Source organism: Notolepis coatsorum, assembly GCF_963971535.1.
Source record: "Notolepis coatsorum genome assembly, chromosome: 12".
NCBI lineage: Eukaryota > Metazoa > Chordata > Actinopteri > Aulopiformes > Paralepididae > Notolepis > Notolepis coatsorum.
The window spans coordinates 41,782,285-41,805,097 of record NC_140176.1 but is presented as its reverse complement, the minus strand read 5'-3'; the positions used below and the strand labels follow the sequence as shown (position 1 = coordinate 41,805,097).

The 22,813-nt window shown below is 42.2% G+C and overlaps 1 protein-coding gene across 1 annotated transcript in view; it reads right to left on the bottom strand.

Moving 5' to 3' along the window:
* Positions 1 to 6: 6 nt before the first annotated feature.
* The window catches only part of tnfrsf11a (tumor necrosis factor receptor superfamily, member 11a, NFKB activator), a gene marked incomplete at its 5' end in the record, with an annotated part of 27,038 nt that continues 4,231 nt past the window's right edge, over positions 7 to 22,813 (bottom strand). The window contains 4 exons of the mRNA XM_084325815.1: positions 7 to 4,219; positions 17,807 to 18,698; positions 19,056 to 19,105; positions 19,541 to 19,648. Coding sequence (XP_084181941.1) covers positions 3,936 to 4,219; positions 17,807 to 18,698; positions 19,056 to 19,105; positions 19,541 to 19,648 — 1,334 coding nt within the window. The 3' untranslated portion in view covers positions 7 to 3,935. The remainder of the gene's footprint in view (positions 4,220 to 17,806; positions 18,699 to 19,055; positions 19,106 to 19,540; positions 19,649 to 22,813) is intronic.

Genomic DNA, 22,813 nt, shown 5'->3' with positions numbered 1-22,813 from the left:
TTGTTTCAATGCAAAAAAAACATTTAATTTCAGTCGCAAAATAAATCTTTTCAGTCATTTGGTCATTGCATTTGATTTCAGTTGATATTTACATGATTAATATTAGGGCTACATATGGTGATTTTATTTTATATTCATACAAAATTCCCTTTTTCACTCCTGTGTGCGTTCCGCACGCCAATGAACGGCGCCGATGAACAAAGCCGCGTTGTAAATCAAGAGACGAAAAGAAACATAAGGGAAATATTCTCTTTGGTTTCACAAATAAATCACGACATATTCTTTTTGAAATATGTACAGAGCAGACATTGATCCAGACGTCACGCATCTGCGTCTTGTAAAATGAATTAATAATTTCACAATTCACTCTGCTTCTCAAACTACATAGAACAAATTAACTGACTTTTTACTTTTCTTCATTAAGGCCTGCACATTAAAAACACATTCAATAACCTTTAATAATATATAGCTTAACAAATGCATAGCATTTTTTTTCCATAAAGAATGAACCGCACACGTGGTGCAATGAGTAAAGGATGAGAAATCTAGATAAACTATTAACAAGCATCGTACCAAAATTGGATGTGTCTGAATTTCTTAGCTTCATTTTTGTTTTGTTTTTTTTCAAGTAAAAAAAAAACACAGAAGAAATTGAACAGCTGCATAAAGATGGCGGCCTCCAGGTTTGATAGAAGTAGTTAGTAGGTGGGTGTACTGGTGAGGGGAGGTAAGTACTGGGACCTAGGCCTACTGGTATTCCAATACATTTCAATGGTGTTTAGGCTGATAGGCAAGTGTACTCTGATTACCACAGAAAAAGAGATGGGCATACCCTGCATCCCTGTCTATAGCCTCAGCCACACCAGACAGGGGCAAGGGCATAGGTTTGATTTGGAAAGTGGTTGTTTTGCTCTCGCTACTAACCTTGCACGGCAGCTACAGTAGCTAGCTCGCTATGGCATGAATTACCAAAGTAAAACGTGGTTGAAAATACGTCAATTACAAGGACGCACTCTTAGAATGAACATTACATTACAACTGTTCACTTCTCTCCTCTTCCTACCTGAGTACTCTCTCTGTCTCTCCATCCATCTGCATTTAGTTAGAGTAGCAAAATAACTAGGCTATTTTGGTCTGTGCCAACTAGCAAGACTTGTATTTCCTACTGCTGTAGTGCTTTGAGTTAACCAGCTAGACTCTTCTTACATATCACAGAATAATTTATATTGTCTACCGGTACGGTACCATAATGTTATGATAGTCTACCGGTATGGTACCATAATGTTATGATAGTCTACCGGTACGGTACCATAATGTTATGATAGTCTACCGGTACGGTACCATAATGTTATGATAGTCTACCGGTACGGTACCATAATGTTATGATAGTCTACCGGTACGGTACCATAATGTTATGATAGTCTACCGGTACGGTACCATAATGTTATGATAGTCTACCGGTACGGTACCATAATGTTATGATAGTCTACCGGTACGGTACCATAATGTTATGATAGTCTACTGGTACGGTACCATAATGTTATGGCCGGTCTGTTCTGTTGTGTCCAGCTCTCCTCCCTCCACGCTGTTCAGGCAACAATAAGACACTCAGCCACTCACACAGCTGCATGTAACAGAGGTGAGAGCAAAGCAAACAAACACCAGTGAGGGGGTAGAGCAGACAAAACCATATTTGATTAAATTAAAACCAAATTAGCGGTGGGGACAATTCCAGGTCATCAGAAAAGACATCGGGACATATCCCCACCGGCCCGACCACACAGGTGTAATAGATTTACTACAGGTGTGTGGGCGATAAAGATCTGTCTTCTCATAAGGACATGTGTCTTTGTCTCCTCCCCTGTGTAAACCCCTTGTTTCATGGTGTCCCCCCCCCTCCTTGTATATAAGTGGATCCTGAGCCGAGGGCTCGCTCTCTCACTTCCGGGTCTCGTAGCTGGTCACTCAGAGTGAGGGCCATCCAGCCATTCTCTCTACTATTTTGTATGTACCGATCTCTCCGAGTTAATAAATAAGTAAGTTATTAATATTCACTACAATTGGGAGGCTGCCATCTCCATGAAGCGTGACTAGTCCATTGGGTTCACTCCAGTCTAGTCGACAGACCACCGTCAGTGAAGGGAAGGAATATAAAAAGGTAGCAACTTGGGACACGGCCACAACGTCCAGACAGACAGTGATGAAAATGTTCCAGCTTTTTAGGCCAGTTCCCAGCAGAATCCCCCTCATCATCACTGAAGTTAATGGACTTTCCAACATTAAAGGGGAAGAACACTTTTGGGAAATTCATATTGTCTAAGGGGTAATACGACATTTTAGGGGGGAAAAGCCTGCACTGTATTCATGCTTGCACGCTCATCGGGAACGCGCTTCAGACCCTTTTGGAGAGAGTGTCAACAAAGTAATCTTGCTAAATGGTAAATGGTGCATTTATATAGCAATTTGTATCCAAAGCACTTTAGAAGTTTTGTTCCTCACATTCACCCATTCACTCACACACCCACGGCGGAGGCAACCATTCAAGGTGCCAATCTGCTCATCGGGAGCAGTTAAGGGTTAAGTGTCTTGCTCAAGGACACTTCGAGCCTGTTACATTCCAGCTGTTGTATTTTCTTTGTCCTTTTGTGTCTCTCTCTCTCTCTCTCTCTCTCTCTCTCTCTCTCTCTCTCTCTCTCTCTCACTCACTCCACCTGCTACTCTGATCCAGGTTCCTGTCATTCTTCAAGAGACCAATAGGAACCCAGCCAGTCATCAATCAATCAACCAGTTGACCAATCAGAAACCCTCCTCCTGTTTTAAATCCATGTGGCACTTCCTGTTTCTTCCCTTTTGTTGGTTTGCTGTTTGATAGATGTTTGTACGTAACTTAGTTAGCCAACTCGGTAAAAGTGTATGTGTGTGTGTGTTGGGAATTGGAGCAGGTAAGGGGCCCAATACATTTGGTGCTACACGTAGTAGTATATTGTCTAGACACACTAGGTCAGGAGTGATGCCACCCATTGTATGTTTTGGACATATGTTTGGTTAGTTAGTGTAGGTACTGGTAGTGAGGAGTAGGTTTTTATTAGACTTTTGTGTTTGCGTATAGTTAGATAAGTATATTCCTTACAGAGTTAGTTTTACTCAGTTCATTCCTTTAGCATCATTCAAGCTCCTCCTCTCCCCCGCCCTCTGGTTGTGTGTCTCCAGAATCTACTATTATCATTGTTGTGTATTTAGTCTGTTTTTGTTTGATTGTATACACTGTAAATATAATTGCAGAATATATCACTTTCTTTCACCTAAATCTGTTGTGGGCATTGGTGTATTTTTCCCCTGGTTAATTTATCACAAATCACAATCACACAATCATCCTTTATGTTATTTACCCCTTCCCCTTGACGTACTGGGGTTGTAAAATAAAATGGGGGCTCATCCGGGGATAATTAGGAATACTCTGCCCGGGAGGAGCGGGAATTGAACTGGGAACCGTCCGATTACCAGACGACAGCTCTAGCTCCTGAGCCGGCTGGCATTCATTTCCTTGTTGAACTGCCTGCCAAGATTATTTTGATGACGCTGTCCCCAAAATGGTTTGAAGTGTGTTCCTGATGAATGCACAGAGAGAGGTCAAAGCGTACCGTTCATTGAGAACATTGTTAAACCGTGTGCAGGCTCTTAATGTTGGACTTGCTTGTTCAGCCTGTCACCTGTCAAATGTCACAGAATGTGCATTATTCTAACTGATTTGGCTGCACTGATCAGGGCCCGTTCTGCAGTCTCCTCACTGACGCTTAAGGTCATGAAAACACAGCTGATCACGAAAGAAGCGCAAATTCCCTCAACTCCTCTGTCCGTCGCTTCCTGAAGAACAGAAGGCAGTTATGGGAGGGATTGTTTCTCGGACTAATCAAAACACAGCCATTGGTCGCTTGTCACTTCCTCCGCGGCCACTCGTCCATCACTTCCTGCACCGGCAGGGGCCCGTCCGGTGGGAGGTTGTGGTTAATGGATTCCCCGGGTGTCGCCGGGCCGCTCTGGAAGAACAGAGCCGTCTCATTGGCCTGCTCCTGGACGGGGCTTCCGAAAGCGTCGTCCGGCCCCGCCCCCTCGTTGCCCAGCGACGTCTGGCTGACGTAGACGACAATGACGTCGCCGCTGAAGTTCATCACCTGACCACTAGAGATGAAGGTGGTGTTGTGGTTCCCCGTCACCTGACCTGAGCAGGGGGGGGGGGGGGGGGGGGGGGGCAGCAGAAAGGGAGAAGGAGAGAAGGATTTTGACATTGTTATAAGGGATAAAACAGGACATAGAGCATGTAATTGGTAAGGCTTGGCCCTTTGCCATGTAAACCCTGACTGTCATGAGCTAAACTGAGATGGAGGGCGTTTTGGGCCCCAGCTGCAAGAGGGGGCCCATGGAGACCAGCAATAAACACATGTTTTATACATGATATATATAGGTTTTGTGGAGTGCCTATACTGAATGGGTGGACAATATGGTCACACACACACACACACACACACACACACACACACACACACACACACACACACACACACACACACACACACACACACACACACACACACACACACACACACACACACACACACACACACACACACACACACACACACACACACACACACACACACACACACACACACACACACACACTTTGTGAGGTCGGAGAGGAATGACCAGAATCCCGGCCGACCTCCGAGGCCGTGGGTGTTGTGACCAGGCGATGACCACAGCAACGTCTCTGCGGCAGCAGCTCGGCTAGCGTTGGTGGAGGCCAGACGGACCGCCGTGTCCGTCAGCTCCATTCCTTCCAGCGTGACCAGCGCTTTTCTAGCGTGAGAAACGTCAGACCTCTGAACGTTTTTTACGACCATTCAGGTCAGGAAATGCCCCAACAACACCCCCAGATAACGCTGGAACCGCTCTTTGGAAAGACGGGGTAATTGTCAGTGGCAAAAGTGAAGACCACAGGCAAGAGAAGATACAGTATATTCATGATTTTAAAACAAAGCGTTGTTTTTCCATGGATGTGACCTCGTCTTGACATACCATGCGTGTGTACACACAGCAAATAATACATCATAGAAATCTGGAGACAAAAATAATAAATAATCATTTAATATTCCTTCACAGGAATTGTCCTGTCCAGAAACTTTGCTTATAAAAAGATGAAAAGACAACAACAGTTCATCCAGTCTCCATGCTGTATCCAGGGTTTGCTACCTTTACAGTCAAATGATAATGTCCAAACTGACAGGTCATGACTGGAAGGCATCTGCTTTTTGTTTTATATTTAATCTCTTTAAGTTAAGTTAAGTTGAACCTTTATAAATCCCCTTGGGGAAATCGCTCCTCTGCATTTGACCCATCCTAACTATTTAGGAGCAGTGGGCAGCCACCGTCCAGGGACCAACTCCAGTTGTAATGCCAGTGCCTTGGTCAAGGGCAATGGCAGGAGTATTATATACCCAGCATGCATGTATTGGTGTGGGAGGAAACCGGAGTACCAGGAGGAAACCCACACAAACATGGGGAGAACATGCAAACTCCACACAGGGTTTTGAACCCAGGACCTTCTCGCTGTGAGGCAACAGTACTGACCACTGCATGATCACCGTGCTGCCCTTTAGGTTAGGGTGTGTAACGTGGTGTCTCACGGTGAGGTTAAGGTCAGAGGGGGTCAAGGTAAGGGTCAAGGTTTTAAAAACTACTTTTTTAGGTGAAGATTATGACGAGGTCAACGAAACGTGGACACTTTCTAGCCGTGACCCTGCTGCCGTTGTGGTTCTGACTCCCACGCTTAAAAAGAAAAATCTTTCCGGTCACGTCACCGTGATGATATTTCTGTACCGGAGCCCTCGCAGGCAAATGAGGAAGTCTACTTCCGTCTTTCTACGCATCGGCTCTGCGCTTCCTACTTTGACCGGCCTGCTCTCCGCGTCTCCGAGCAGACAGTACTGGCAGAGCCGCGCCTCACTGACTCACAACTCATGCCTCATTTATTCACACTGACATGCAGGCGCACACACATGCGCACACGCATACACACACACACACACACACACATACCCATCCAAGGCTGTGTTTCTCGGAATTGGGAGTCTGAGAATGCTGGCGTACAAATATGTTCTTCCACCGCAGCTCTTTAAAACAAAGGCCCTTGGTATCTGTTTATCCCTTTCTTGACACTAAGCTGGATTTGTCCGAAACCAAACAATGGACTATCTGCCCACAGGCGTCTTAAACTTAGTGTCACGGGCACCTCAAACGAGCGCAACATCCCCTAAACCAGTGTGATCATGGGAGGTTTCTATTTCACAGTGAGGTCGACTTAAGTGGTTAAAAAAAAATGTATTCGGGTCTCAGGGGCCGGTTGCACAAAACACCTTAACACTTTGGATGCCAGCGACGCGTTTTGTCGTTAGTTCATGCCGACCTTTGAATGCCACCAACGCTATATAGCGTTTGTTTGTCGTATTTTTTTTTATTGGCGATTTGAATTCATATTTCATCAATCGAGCCTCAGGTTAGTGTTGCAGACTCTCTCTGAGCTCAATTGGGAAGATACCGCCCCCTATCATCTCTCCCTGTGTAACTGCACCCCATTAGTTTAGACTGATGGGGGGGGGGGGGGGGGGGGCAGCCTCCTCATGTTACTTTTCCGTCAAGCCAACTGAAGAGACCAAGTGATCGCCGGCCCGGAAAACGCGTGGAATATATATTTACAGTACCCAATGCTGAATCAATAAACATGATCGATATTTGGAATGGCGATCAGGAATTGGAATAATCTTTTTGGAGAACATCTGATCTGAGGTAAGGAATCTATTTTACCAGTCTTGGGATAATCAGAGCTTTTTTCACAGATATATCAACGTGTCCCATATGTGTGTGTGTGTGTGTGTGCCGCTGATCAGGAAATGAGAGAATCGATATTTCAGCCCGCTTCTATAGCGTGCATAAGTACACATATACTATCGATAATCTAGCGTTTATTTGAAAACGATTCATAAATAGGCCGAAAAATTACAACGTTTTTGTGTATTCCAGAATATTCCAGTAAAGGGCGATTATCACAGAATCTATATATTTTCCTGAAAAACGAGGGCTTTTCAAAATGCTATCAAACGGAAATGAACCGATTAAAAAAAAACAATCCGTTTCGACAAAGTTGACTGCAAACAAGTCATTGATAAACGACGGGCAGATTAGACACATAGCACATTAGACACAAGTAAGTATGAGTAAGTGTGTGTGTGTGTGTATGCGCGTGTGTGAGAGTGAGAATGAGTGTGTGTGTAAGTGTGTATGTTGAAATACCATACACTGATTACAATACACAAGTTACAATACACTGTTACAATATAATAATCAGATGTTCCTGCTTTGCACTATATAGTATATTGTATATTAGTATATTGTATAGTATATTGTATGGTAACTCAGTTACTTCTACTCTGCATTGAACATTGTACATATGTACATACTGAACACTTGTGTCCACGTACGTGACTTCTATTTTTACTTGCTATACTTATTTTATTTTATACTTATCTATTTTTGTCTAGCACAGTCTCTGGAGCGTAATAGAAAGAAGCATTTTGTATAAAAGTATTCTGTACTTCTGTATGACAACTAATAAAGAAACTTCAAACTTCAAACCTTTTGTGTACATTTTCGAAGACGTTTTTTTTGCCAGATGGAGAAAATCATTCCATAATTTCACACCTCTATATTTAATAGAAAATTGCCCTCTGCATGTAAGAAATTTAGGAAGATGAAGATATAAACATTGACAAGTAGAGTATGAGTGGGACAAATCATTGTTTTTAAAGTAGGTCTTAAATTGTACAGGAGTGCAAACTACTAGGCTGACCTTTCTGATTCAGTTCTGAAGTCACAGGTGATTTTCCTTACTTTGGTCTTTTGTGCAACAGTTGAACCAACATTAAGGGACTCCTTAATAAGACCAAGTATAAGACCAAGATAAAGCGAAAACCTTAAATACTTAAATGAACATTTTAAGGAAACCTTAAGGAGAAGACATAAGGGTGTTTTGTGCAACCTTATTTTAAGGAAACCTTAACTTTTATGGAAAATCTTTAACTTAAGCTGTTTTGTGCAACCGGCTCTTATAAAGAGAGGGCCCCACTTTTGAGTGGCATAGTAAAAGAAACACTAGTTTATAGTTTATAGTATCAAACACAGGACACAGGAGCCTGGATCTTGCTGCACTGTATTTGCTAGCTTTTGCTGAGTTTGCAGGGTTTGTGATCAGTGAGGCTAATCCTCGTCTTTATAGATCTGTGGGCTGAGACCAAGCCAGGGTTTGCTCAGACAAAAAGAAAACAGCAAACAATAGACGTCTCACGGGTGACATCTTTTCTGGCTGCTCCTGAGTCTCCAGTCTTTGCTGCAGCTATACGGAATATGAATGGACTATTAAAATAGATCATAGCTCCTAGCTTTGTCTGTGGTCCATGCAGCTGTGGTCCTGTAAACAATAAACTATTATGTCTCTCTCTGATGATAATGCAGGGGATTTAGAATTTTAAGTCGCAGTTTAAAAAGAGTAAAATCAAAACTAGCTTAGTATTGCAGATCAGGTCATGAACCTTATTTAGTGTTAGCAGTTTGGCTTTGGATTGTTAGCAAAACATAAAATCCTTTGGTGAAATGTAATTTTTCCATTAACCCCATTTGCAGCATCAAGGACAAAATGACTGGTAAACAGTAAAGGAAAAGACTGTTCATTTCAGCCGTAGGTGGAAGAAGAAATGCACCGGAGCTACTGTATGATGTCATAATGACGTCAACGTATGAGAGGTCTAGTGATTCAAAGTAAATAATTGAGTCACTGTTGTGTTCCACCCGTTGAGCTGCCTGCAACCCTATTTATATACCACCTGTGTTTGTGTGTATAGCAGTGTGTGTTGGCCAAAACATGTTGCTTTTTAATGTTAACGTATAATATAACTGATAGGGCATAAAGACCCTCATCTGCACCTTTATTTCAGTTTATTTCTCATATTCTTATATTCAGATCTTATTTTATTGCCTATATTTATGTGATTCTACTATTACCCTGCCCATACCTGTACCTCCCCTCCCCCATGCTGCTATGAAGGGGATCAACTCGCCAAGTAATAAAGGCTTTAGAAATGTTTTGCTACCAGTGTTTTTCCTTCTTTTTTACCAGGGTTTGTTCCCTTTAGAAAGCGCTGCTGGGAAGTCTTAATTGGCCCACCACAATCAGAATGGTTGTGGACAGTGGCTCAGGACGTAGAGCGGTCGTCCAGTAATCTGAAGATTCCCATGTTTGATTCCTGCACCTCCCGGCTGCGTGTCGAAGTGTCCTTGAGCAAGGCACTTAACCACTTAACTGCTCCCGATGAGCAAGTGGGCACCTTGCATCAGTGTGTGAAAGGGTGAATGTGAGGCATAAATTGTAAAGTGCTTTGGATAAAAGCTCTATATAAAAGAAAATACAGTCCAGTCAATTTGTGTACAGCCATGTGTGTGTTGGCCAAACCCTGTTGCTTTTTAATGTTCTACAAATGAACTTGCCAAGTAATAAAGGCTTAAAAGAAATTGCTACCAGAGTGTTTTCCCCTCTCTTTGTTACCAGGGTTTGTTCCCTTTTAGAAAGCGCTGCTAGGAAGTCTTAATTGGCCCACCACAGTCAGAATGGCTGTGGAGTGTGCAGCTAGCCCTTGGCTGAGTGCAATGTGAAAAAGGACCCTACCTCTGTTTTTACTGGACAGGTGAAAGTCTGACCGACGGCCGCAGCTCAACCTTAAATCAGCATGCGCGGGAATTCCACTTAGCAACCCGTCATTATGCTGCATGATGGGAAACGTTGTTTGTTTACAAGGGGGCAAGGGTGTAATTAAGTACAGTCACCAGTGAGAGTCTAGAACAATCTTTGCATATGTGTGTCTGTGTGTTTTAGCTGGGGGGAGATTAGGGGGGGGGGTATTGCTCAATCTGGGTACATCTTGCCTCAATAAACTGTGGTCGCTTTGCGCAACCCAATGGAACTCTGGATAAACGGGAGCACTGTGGATGGAAGGTACACTTTCACACTGACACATAGGGCTGCACGATCTTGGGAAATAATCGAATTGCGATTTTTCTGACAGATAATTGCGTTTGCGATTAAATTTGCGATTATAATATATTTTTTTTTAAGCAGCCCAATGGAGGTTTATTGTAAAATACGGCTTGCATCTGGCCTACGCGCTGGATCTGCTTGGGACACAGAGCCTGGAAATGTTTCTTTTTACCTGGGAATCGATACCGGTACCCAACGGTACCTTTTTCTGTACTTTAGTCTCTCTCTCTGAAGTCTAAACTTCACAATACACAATCTAAAACCCCTCCCTACCTCCCTCTCCCAAACCGTTCCTACAACAATTTTTTTTATGTTGCATGAAAATACAAAATGTATGTATACATTTATTTTGTATTCTAATTTTTGTAATGTTTAAATATCAACATTATCTGGCAATCCTCAGTATCTATCAAACTCCTCTGATATCATCTGGTCTTTCCAAAGACCAGATATGGGACGCGTGCACACACACACACACACACACACACACACACACACACACACACACACACACACACACACACACACACACACACACACGTTAGTGGGCATCAGGAATGACGAGGATGCATTGCACAGCTTGTTAGAAGAAGCATTGGAGTTTTCACTGCACATAGAAACAGCGCGGGGAAAAAAAGCTGGGACTTATTTCGGGTCACTAAATACGACCAAAGCACTCTGGAGCTATGCTGTAACGTCTTCACACACGGACGTTTCATGAGCTGTTGTTGTTGGGCGTATACGTAGAATACCTTTGGCTACTTCTGATTGGTGAGCAATGAGAGCACAGCACTTCTGATTGGTAAGCAGGACTGGCACGCAAGAAGAAACCTTGAATCAGACTCACTGCATAACTTTTTTAGCGATTTGCTAATTGCATCATTTCAAATTGCGATTTTGATTAAAAAACGATTAATCGTTCAGCCCTACTGACACGTACACAATGACATACTGTACATGCACACGCACACACACACACGCACACACACACACACACACACACACACACACACACACACACACACACACACACACACACACACACACACACACACACACACAGGTGGTCCCATTCACTGGCCCATCAAACAGATATCTTGTTTCTATAATGTGTGTGTGGTCCATCACAAATTCCAGGCCCAAACTGACCAATCGAATGAAAACATGCATTTCTGGGAAACATTCACACAACCTATTCCAATGACGAAACCCATCTTGTGTTATAACCGTTCTGTGCAATGTTCATTTAATAATAACAGTCCCAGCTAACCATCGTTCCTGATGAGAGTAGCGGTTCCTAACCATGATTAACCATGGCCACATTTATTTATTTTTTTATATTTATTTTTTCTTGTTTGGAAATAGTATTTTCTGCTCTTTTTAGATATGTAAAAAATATTTACGTCTGCTTGTAAATTTGTGGCAAGCATATACAGCTGTTTTTAACCTCAATGTTAGGTGGTTCTCTTTAAGCTCTCAGGGAGTTCTTTGATCCCACCTGTGCATTTGTATGTTACTGTGTGCTTCTTCTCCTTTGTTTTGTTTCGTCAGGGCCGCTTCTAGGCACATGCTGTATAGACCATCGCCTAGGGCGCCATCCACTAGGTGGCTACCAGGCCAAGGAAGATGTTTCTATTGAAGGGGAACAAAAGTGTTGACATCGTTGTCTTTCTGAGGCTCTGGCGGTCTCAGATCTAAGGACTACAGTGACGATACAGACATCATCCGAAACTAGAGACCCTGGGGAATCTCGAGGCACCAGCGGAGAAATGTCGCTTCAAAGTTTAACCATCTGAAAGAATTAGAGGGGAAAGAAAACAACCTGCTGACATGATCATCTTTCGGAGGCTCTCGCAATCTCTACGTTAACGGCCGCTACCCTGAATAATGTCATCACAACAGCAATCCAGAGGTACCAGCCAATCTATGCTAATTTACTGAGACAAACATTCTGTTCCAAATGTACAAGTACAAGTACAATGGGATTCTTACTCTCCGTCTGCTCCACAGCATAAAGGAATAAAAAAGCAACAATTAACAGAATTTAAAAAAGTACCACTAGTATAAGTAAATACTAGGGCTGTCTTAAATACTTCGAAGCTTCGTTCGATGGGCATGGGATTAGAATATGAAAATAAAATGTGATTCTAAAAAAATATATATATAATACTGTATATATATATTTTTTTCTTTTTTGCTAAATCAACTCTGCCTCTCTTTGTTAACTACAACAAGCAATGCTGTTTGTTATTTAAGATGAGGTCGGACTCGGCACTGACAGATTTGTGTTCATTGTGCTGCTTTTATAAAGCCTCAAATGACGGCTTACAATATTTCATGAAAGCAAAGTGTTTTGTTTGTCTAAGATTTTAAAAGGTTTAAACTTTACAGCACGGACAAAGTTGAACAAAGTGCTGTACAAGTCCCACAACATAAAAAAAAATTATAATTAAAAAATTGTAAAAGAAAAAGGTAATACTTTTTTAAATAATTTTAAATTTTTTTAATCTCAAAGCTTCGAATTAAAAAAGAATATCGGCCCGAAGCTTCGAATTCCAAAAAAAATATTCGAAGGTCAGCCCTAGTAAATACAAATTAAATTAAAATAATTAGATGCTACCGTACCAGGAAAAGGATAATTTGCTCCAATTGCTCCATTTGATTGAAAAAAATTTAATAAATAAAAAAACATTTATACAACAGAGTCATTTGACCTCTCACTTCAAGATATCCGAATGAAACTGGTCTCACCTTTACAACCTTGTCATTTGTGCTAATCACATGCAACTTACAGTCAAAAATAAATCATGCAATTTCTTTGTTTTCTTTTGCCTATTTCTGCATACATGTAGCGGAGACTCTTGGGAGTCCAATGAGCGCAATTGTATTCATGCGTAACGATGCAAGTAGTCATGAGTCGTCAAACCTTTCAATGTGGTGACAAAAGGTCTTTAGATATACATCATATATAAGAGAAAAATGGGAGAGGGAAACTTTACAAGGTCATTTGAGGATTGGGAAAACATGGAACGAATGGAAATCAACAAATTCATTGTCTCTGAGAGAGTTTAACTGAAAAAACATGCTCTGATATTTTATAACACCAGCCCTTAAACAATCTACAGAGAGGCAGACAGCGCGCGGGAGAGAGCGTGGAAACGAAAGAGCAAATCATTGTCATGTGTCTTGGGAACGTTCTGGGATTCACAAATATTGGGAGGCAGTCAGAGAGAGCATGGAAAACGTTTTGGAAATCGAGATTGGCTTTTTGCTTCCAGGTCACGTAAGATGCCAGCACAGTTCATTGGTTTTTCTAAAACATATGTCTAAAAAATTATGCTGGTCACCAGTAAAAAAAAAAAAAGCCATCAGGAAAAATGCCTGTAAAGGATCACCCACATTAGTGAGACTGGTTTAATGTGATGCATGGTATTTTTGTGATGGAAGGATATGCTTTGAGACTAGAGACAGACAAGACAGGCAGGATGGATTACGTTTTCAGATTCCATGTGAAACAGCACCATCTGTATTGTTCTCTGCTACACCCACTTTTTCAACTTCTATTTATTCGATTTTTTTAAATCTTTTTCTTGTCTTGTTTTGTATGTTTTTATGTTTGGTATCAAAATACAAAAATGCACAATATCCGATGTCTTGTACTTTCCGGAAACTATATGCAAATACAAATTAAATATATGATATATATATTAATAAAAAAAAGAGAATAGTACCACTATGAGGCCAGAACTTCACAGGTCCCCTTGCTATTGGAAGGCGAACACGTTTCTGGTTTGGTGGAAAAGGGACTGTGACGAATAATTTCATGTTTACCATGTGTTCTTCCACAACATTTGATTGGTTCTGGCAGTCAGGGTTTGTTCAGGCTAAAAAGAAACAGCAAACAATGGATTCGGCCAATCTACTAAATGTATAAAGATCCCCAGATCCCAGGTTTGCCGAGAGTTTGGTGAACAGACTTAGGGGGTATTTTTCCAAGAATTCAAGATGACAGACATCATAGCTCCTTATGGTTAAGTTGTTGTGCACAAGTAGACACATCTCTGGAGACCAGTTTCCAGGCTGTATGGCTAACGGATCAGGAGACACACTCATTTGAACATTTAACGTTTGGGTGTAGGTGTGAGGGTGGCAGTAGGCGTGTTGCTTTTTAACAGCGGAGGAGTGCAAGAATGTGACAATGTGACCATGTGACCGCGGCAGCGCGAGAGAGCGGCAGTGCGGAAATAGGCTGTCTATTGCCATTCTCTAAGACAAACGCTAACCTTAACCAGCTCCTTAACAGCGCCTAAACTTAACCCTTCTAACCTTAACCAACTCCGAAACAATGCCTAACCTTAACCTTAACCATGCCTAACCTTAACCTTAACCATAGAAAGAATATTGCCATTCTCTAAGACAAACTCTAACCTTAACCAGCTCCTTAACAGCGCCTAAACTTAACCCTTCTAACCTTAACCAACTCCGAAACAATGCCTAACCTTAACCTTAACCTTAACCATGCCTAACCTTAACCGGCGAAAGAATACACGTTAAAAAATTGATGGGATTCGAACTTGTCACCAACGGACCGCAGGATCGCAGGACCGCAGCGCTGCCAGGTGAGCTAAGCTTCGAATGAAAATCATGGCGGATTACGGCTACATAATGCCGCAAGCTCTGCCGCTCCGCTCAGCGGCTGCCGCGCCTGCCGCGGGGCGTGTCGCAGCCAATCAGGGAAAACGCGGAAGCACTCTGCAGCACTCCTCCGCTGTTAATAAGCAATAGGCTGGCAGTAGAGGAAAGGTCATGAGGTCACCGAAATCAATCAGCTTTTTCCACTAGGGGTCATGAACGTGGACCGCAAATTTGAAAAGATTAGAATGTACAACAATGCCAGCTAGGTAAGGTTGGAGTGAATCCACACCTTCAATTCAATCAATTATTACCGATATTATCATTTTCTTTATTTTACAAATGTAACCAATATGTTAATGTATAATTGGTTTATATTTCACCAATAATCCATTTTCCATTTCTGTTCATGTTTTGGTAATGTTTTTATAGGTATATATACCTCCTTATATCGCATTTTCTATTTTTCGATGCAAAGACTGGCACTGACTCACTCACGGTTAGCCACTCTGCCCCTTTTTTTTAACCTTTATTTACTCAGGTAAGCAAGTAAGAACAAATTCTTATATACAAAAGCAGCCTGACCAAAAAACAAAGGCCTTTTGAGGGAAGGGGGGATGGGAGGCTGCAACAAAAACAAGGTTATATGCATACATCCCCGGTCGTGTCGTGATTGTTTTAATGTATTGCAGCTTTTGATTTTGTGTATACTGTATTTTTTTTTGTATTTCTCAGTTCTTATATTGTATTTTTTAGTATTTCTCTGTTTTTATATTGTAAAGCACTTTGGTGCAACTTCGGTTGGTTTTAAATGTGCTATATAAATAATGTTGACCTTGACCTTGACAAGTAAATAAAAAAAAAATATTACAGTAGCAATAGTATACAAGGAACATTACAATAAATAAGGGAGAGAAGGAAAGAGAAAGAGGGAAAAGAGAAAGGGAGAGTGAGAACCAGAGGAAGAGAGAGAAGAAAGGGAGAGAAGGAGGGAGGTAGATGAGAGGGCTTAGGGGGAGGAGAGAAGAGTCTGAGGGCTATGCGTGCGATTGGGAGGTAGGTGCAACAGTCGGTTATGATCTGTTGCAGATTTTGTTTAAAAGCAGTGAGCGATGTGAGGGCAGTGAGTTTAAGGGTGTTTTGTAAAGTGTTCCAGTCAGATGCAGCAGCAAATCGGAAGGCTTTGCGGCCAGAAACCATGCAGGCTTTGGGGATGGTGAGTTTGATGAAGTTGTAAATTACAATCAGAAGTGGAGACGTGCAGAAGGGAGGAGAGGTAGAGACTACTAGAGAGGTGTTTTACCAAGTATGGTTTTATAGATGACTTGAAGCCAGTGAAGAAGCCTTCTGGTGTGAAGAGATGTCCAGTCCACCAGGTTATAAAGGTCACAGTGGTGAATGGTGCACTAATGGCAAAACGGATGGCGGAATGATGAAGTTTTCTGAGGAGGGCACACTGGGATGCCATTCTATAGATGGTGTTGCCATAGTCAAATATAGGGAGGATGGTCATCTTGACAGTGTGTTTGGCTGAGCGGGTGAAGTAGGCCTGCCGCGATAAGCAATAAATCGATTAATTGCCGCGATAATTAAAATTAATGCAATGATTTTGACGGGCGCGATTAATTGCTATTTGCGCGTTTGTTTTAATGAGGCGGAACCAGTAGTACCCCTCGTCAGTCACTCTCCGTGTGGGGGGCCGCTGGCCTTACTACAGAGCACAGCACGGGAGCTCCGTGGGGCACTAGCAACGCCACATATAGCTTAACTACATTTCTCAATAGTGTTGCTCCTTTTAACCAAATAGCGTTCTTTGTAGTGTAACGTTAGCTATTTTTAGACCCAAGTAGTTACTCGCTACTGCCCGGAGAAACTGGACTGCTAAATAAAGATTAAAGATCTAGTGTTGATGCTCATTCAATGCCAACAACATTAGCTAAATAGCTAACAAACGAAATACAACGTATAGCATAGCTACAACACAGAATAACGTTAATACAATTACATGCATCATTGTTTACAATGAACGGGTGGGACTAGTCAAAGGACTGGACACGGGGACAAGTTAAACATGAATACATTTATTATAACAGGTAATCGAGTTGCGCTCCCGTGCCTACGCACCACAGGGCTATTCTATTCTATACGGCTTTGACGCTTCCTCCTCATCGTTGATTGCCTGTAGTAGCTGCATCTAACGTTAGTAGCTAACGTTAAAACTAACCTAAAGTTAGTTGCTCACCAACAATCTCAACATTTGTTTTATCATTAGCTCAAAAACACAGAACCGGACGAGATGCTGCTAGGATAATAACAACAATACTTCCGCTCCGGTCGGTGGGCTTCAAAATAAAAGTCTAAAACCAGAAAAGACGGAGCGGTGGGCTTCAAAATAAAAGTTTTGGGAAATAAATTTCTCAAAAAAAAATTCTCTAACCGGTCGCAATAATATCGCTTATCGCGATATTTTCGGGGGCAATTAATCGCCCAGCAAAATGTGTTATCGTGGCAGGCCTAGGGTGAAGGAAGCTTTGTTGCGGTACAGGAAGCTCAGACTAGCTTTGACTTTGGCCTGCAGGTGTTTTATGTGAGTAGAGAAGGAGAGGGATGGGTCTAGCCAGAGGTTTGTTCCCCCCCTCTCCTCATCTTTCTGTATACAACTCAATATATATATATATATATATATAATTACATTTTTACCTTTAGATAAGTTCTCTAAAGCACAAACGCTCTTTTTCAGGGAGCTGCTCAGTAACCACCACAGTCTGACGCTGTTAGCCACTGAACTCCACTGGAGCAGTTGGGGGTTAAGTGCCTTGCTCAAGAGCACTTTAGCAGTTGGTATTAAGGGTCGGGAGAGAGTTATTAATTCACTTCCCCGCCCATATTTTTCCTGCCGGTCCGGGGTATTGAAAACCTGTTTCTCTAACCTTGCTAACCACTGCTCTCTAATATGTGTATGGGGTCAGTGAGACTGTAAATAGATAATAGAAGGGCTATATATCGTCTGGGACACTAAAAAATTCCACCTACCTGAGGTAAGAGCTGGCTCAGCCAGCTGACTCTGGAGGCTCTCGGGGGCACACTCCAGCTCCAAGAACCCAGAAGAGAGGAGCTTGTTTCCCTCACTGTCCTGCCAGGAAAGGCCCTGGTCCCGCTCGTCCTCGGAGGCCTCGGGCGTCTTATCCAAGTAGAGCTCTCCCACGGACGAGGAGGTCAACAAGGGGTTAAACGAGGCCATAGTGGGCGTGGTCTCTGGCGTGGAGGCGGAGTCTATGCTCGTCAGTCTATACAGTTCCTCCCCCTTGGCCCGTGCCTTGTCGGTCAGGTGGAGTCGGGTCTCCAGCCTGGCTTGGGACAGAGGCACACACAGGTCAGTCGGCGGGCTGGAGGGAGACACGGCTGGGGAGGACAAGGAGAAGAGAGACTGTCCACCCGTCTTCTCTCCATCCACATCTCCGCCTTTCTCTCTGTCGCTGCCGCTCCTCCCATTGCTGCTCTCCGCCTTCTCCTCCGCCTCCGACCCTCCGCAGGAGCAGGGGCCCAGCGTCCCGGGACACACGGCCTGGCTACAGTCCTCGTTCTCCCCCACCTCCAGCGGCTCGCGCACCGGGACGACGCACGCGCACGAGCCCGCCCAGAGGTGAGAGCCCCCTTCCTCCTCCTCCGACACCTCCTCCGGCTCCCCGGAGCCCTCGCTGTCCTCCTCCATCTCCTTCTTCCCCTTCGGCCTCTCCTCGCCGGCGAGGGGCGTGTGCGGCAGGGAGACCTTGACGTCGAGGGCGGAGGTGGAGAAGGGGTGCGGGGTCTCCGTGGTGGGGAAGTGGGGGACCTGGCATATGAGTTTGGTGGTTTCGCACAGGGTGCAGTTGGAAGCCCCCGGGCCTGCGCCTCCTCTGCTGTGGTAGAGAGGGGCCAAGGTCTCCTGGAGTGACGGAGAGAACAGTGTTGTTATACGTATGTGTGGTTCTTTCTTTTATTTACAGGGACAGATAAAACCACAATCATATTTTGCAAGCAAATGCCCACTGTGTTGTAATGGCAGTGTTTTAGCTACAGTAATGTTAGCTCATTTTCAGTACCCAGTCCTTGGAGCAGATTGGTACAAGTAGAGTACAGATTGTATAACAAGTGCTATATATTTGAAAGAAATCTATGCAATACCTGTATATCTTGCATCAGCTACAATCGAACAGTCAGATTAAATAACCATCATGTTTCTACTGTATGTTTCAGTCAATACTAACATTGTACTGTTTTGTAAATTTGTTTGCAACTTTACCTGCTGTATCCTGGTCCTCTTCAGATTCTGGACGCAGGATCGCAAGTTCACTGCAGAGAGGAAATAACTTTTAAACATCATAATTTTACCAGACTTCTGTTCAGTTTAGTTTAGCTTAGTTTAGGTTATAGGTTACGTTAGCTAGGTTAGCTTTGCTTAGGTTATAGGTTACGTTAGCTAGGTTAGCTTAGCTTAGGTTATAGGTTACGTTAGCTAGGTTAGCTTAGTTTAGGTTATAGGTTACGTTAGCTAGGTTAGCTTAGCTTAGGTTATAGGTTACGTTAGCTAGGTTAGCTTAGCTTAGTTTAGCTTATAGGTTATGTTAGCTAGGTTAGTTACTGTAGATGTCACCATCTGACCATTGTCTTTATCAAATACAGGCAGCACTGGAAATAAATACATGACTCATACATATTTGTGAGACACTGTTAGCATAAGCAAGCTGCTCATGTCATAAAGTGTACATAAATCCTATATGAACCCACCAGAGAGCAGCTTGATCTTGTCCTTGTAACAGAAGAGAAGCAGGATGAGCAGAGACAGTACAGTGATGACTGACAGGACTGACACCACCACCCAGGAGGTTGCAGCACCTGCAGACACACAAGACAGGAGTCAACACTTAATCCACCCAAAAAAAGTATTCTATTTTACTTAAATTAATTTGAAAAAAAAAGACTTTGAAATAAAATAAAAAAGCATTGCATTTTTAGGATGATCTTATTTAAACAAGACAATTTAAAATATATTAGCTTATCTTCTTTTATGCAATGTGTTAATATTATTGATACCTTATATAATTATTTTATTTAAAAAACAAGATTTGATCTTCAAAAAAAGAAAAAAGGAGTTGTGAAAAAGGAGAGATCTTCTTATAATCAGCATCTTCTTATATTAGGATCAATACGGTAATTATTTTTTGCCGGACTCGGAAGGCCAGCCAACAATAGTCAATGTCCCTAACTGACTGACTGACGGGTATGAAATCTGACTGGGCATTCTCCATCTTCACACACTGAAATCTCTCAGACAAATACCTCTGAAACCAACTGCAAGAATTTGCATCAAAGCCAACGCTGTACAGGCTTTGTAAAAGAAGAGAATGATCAACTATATCGAATGCTTTTTGACAGATCTACAAAAAGGGTGGAGCAATGTTTTCCTTTGTCTAGGGTGGATAGTCAGGACGTCAGCCAGCCATCCTGGCACAGATAAAGGGCTGGCACACATGATCTGCCTAACTATTCCAAAGGAAAATAAAAGGTTGGACACATCCCTTTTTAGACAGAGTTCCCATGTAATTCATAATGAATGTCATAGTTGCAAAAGATACAGGTTGAATCTATTGATTACAGGTATAAACACATTACTGATTACAAAATGTTTTGCAATGTCATTTTTTGTGTGTCATTTTCTTCCGGCCCTCATCTCCCCGCTTGGTAACAACATCCGTACTCTCAGGGTCATGACTCATGACCTATTGCCAGCCTCGATTCTCTGCAACAACTTTGGGTACAACTGTTTGCTGTTTTGAAAAAGCTCAACAAATGACATTGGGTCTCATTCACCAACGGACTTAAGACAAAAGATCAGAATTATTTTTGTTCTAGCTCCAAGACATTTTCGGGCTGATTTTGGGATTCACCAACGGTCCCTTCTCCTGGAGCAGGATTTAGGAGCGCTGAAGAGCAGTCGTAAGTCGGACAGACTGGTGTCTGCCGTGTTCTTAAGGGCTTTATTTGTGAGGAATCATGGTGATTTCTTCATGTCAACTCTACAGGCATCCTTGGAATTAATTAATCATAATAATAATAATAAATATGACAATATTTGTATGATAAAAAATTAAGTATTCCATTTACAGTCATGCCTCAAGAGGCATCGTGATGTCCGAAAATAAATAAAAACACTACACAAACACTGCAAATGACAGTGGATAAATAAATAAGAACTAAAGCTAATCGCGTGGATGTATCTATAGTGGAATAGACTGTATTAATATTCCATATTGTGAATAGGGAAGGTGGATGGAAAGAGAGGAAGTGGAAGACCAAGAAGAGGCTGGGTAGACGACGTCTGTGATTGGAGCGGAGTGAGAGGCGGAGTCACGGAGTTGGAGAGAAGAAGTGGGGACAGAATGGGTTGGAGAGTGATAGGCAACCTTCGGAACGAAGAAGCCACCTAATGATGATGATATTTATACCGTCTTGTTGCGTACTCCTGGCCACCTGTTCAGCGCACACACACACACACACACACCCACACGCACGCACACACACGCACACTGTATAGCCTACGTGTATAATGAATGAACAGTAGGCTTATATTATTCTAATTACTTGTTTCATTAGGAGATAGTAGATACTGTATGCTGCCCTATAGTAGTACGTACAGTACACATGGCCGCCACAGAGTCGGGCGTACTGTGAGCGGACCGGACATTGAACAACTCATCAACCTTTATTATCCTCGAAATTCAAATTGAGCTCACCCTCATTTTCAATGTAGTCGAGACTTTACAGACATTTCAATGCACACATTTCTACAATATAACAATAACTCTGTGGCGGCCTTAAGATGTCATGCTAAGATGTGTACTGTACTGTACTTTAGTAGAACTACAGTATGACTGTACTATAGGGCAGCACAGTATCTGTGATCTCCTAATAAAACAAGTCATTAGAATAATATAAGCCTACTGTTCATTATGCACATAGACGTGTGTGTGTGCACTGCAGCAGGTGGCCAGGAGCGCGCAACAAGACGGTATAAATATGGACTATTAATACAGTCTGGAATATAGTCTATTCCACTATAGGTATAGTGTGCTGTGTATTAGGGCTGAGCCCAAACGTTTGAACGTTCGAACCTTCGTTCGTTACATTGGCATTCGAATTCTAAATCAACATTTGAATTTTTAATGTTTAATAAAAAAAAAAAATCTTCTATTAATTCTGTTTAAACCAATGGGGGTTTTCTTCACAGTTGCAGATAAAGATTAGGCTACACTAATATTATAGTATTAAAAGAAACTGATGAGTTATATTCATTAAAGAAAGTTGATTTAATTGATTTAGTTGGGCTGGGGCTTCTCCCTGGGCTGGGTCTGGGGCTGGAAAGTTGATTTAATAAAAAGAAAATACTAATTTAATCATATTAATCACTTTATTCAAATTGAGGATTTAGTTTGAGGATAAAAAAAAAACGTATTAAAAAAAGAATGAATATATATATTTTTAAAATTAAAAACGAAGGTTCGAAACCCTGACGAAGTTCGAATCCCAAAAACAGGGTTCGGGGACAGCCTTACTGTGTATGATGACAATACATTTGAATCTAATCTCATTTTGATCTGTCGCAAAGCACTTCCTCGCTACCTGTTGAATACAGGCAGTGTTAATTTCGTCAGCTATTTTTTATTTTAGTTTTAGTCTTAGTCATGTCTCAAATGCTCTTTTTAGTTTTCATCATATTTAGTCACCTTTATATATTTTTCGTTAAGTAAAGTTTTAATCAACTACAGGTCTGAGCGTTTTAGTCTTTTTTGTTTAGTTTCGATTTAGTCTTTTTTGTTTAGTCTCGCCACTCAGTTACAGCCTCATAAGTTGGCGTGAGCTTTTTCTAAACAAAAAAAGCTAACGTAAAAAGCTAACGTAAACAACACCCCCAGCATAACAGTGCCCCTAAACCATACAACTAGAGCGACACACAAAACCCCAGAACATTACAATAATTCACCCACGGAACGATGTGTTGGG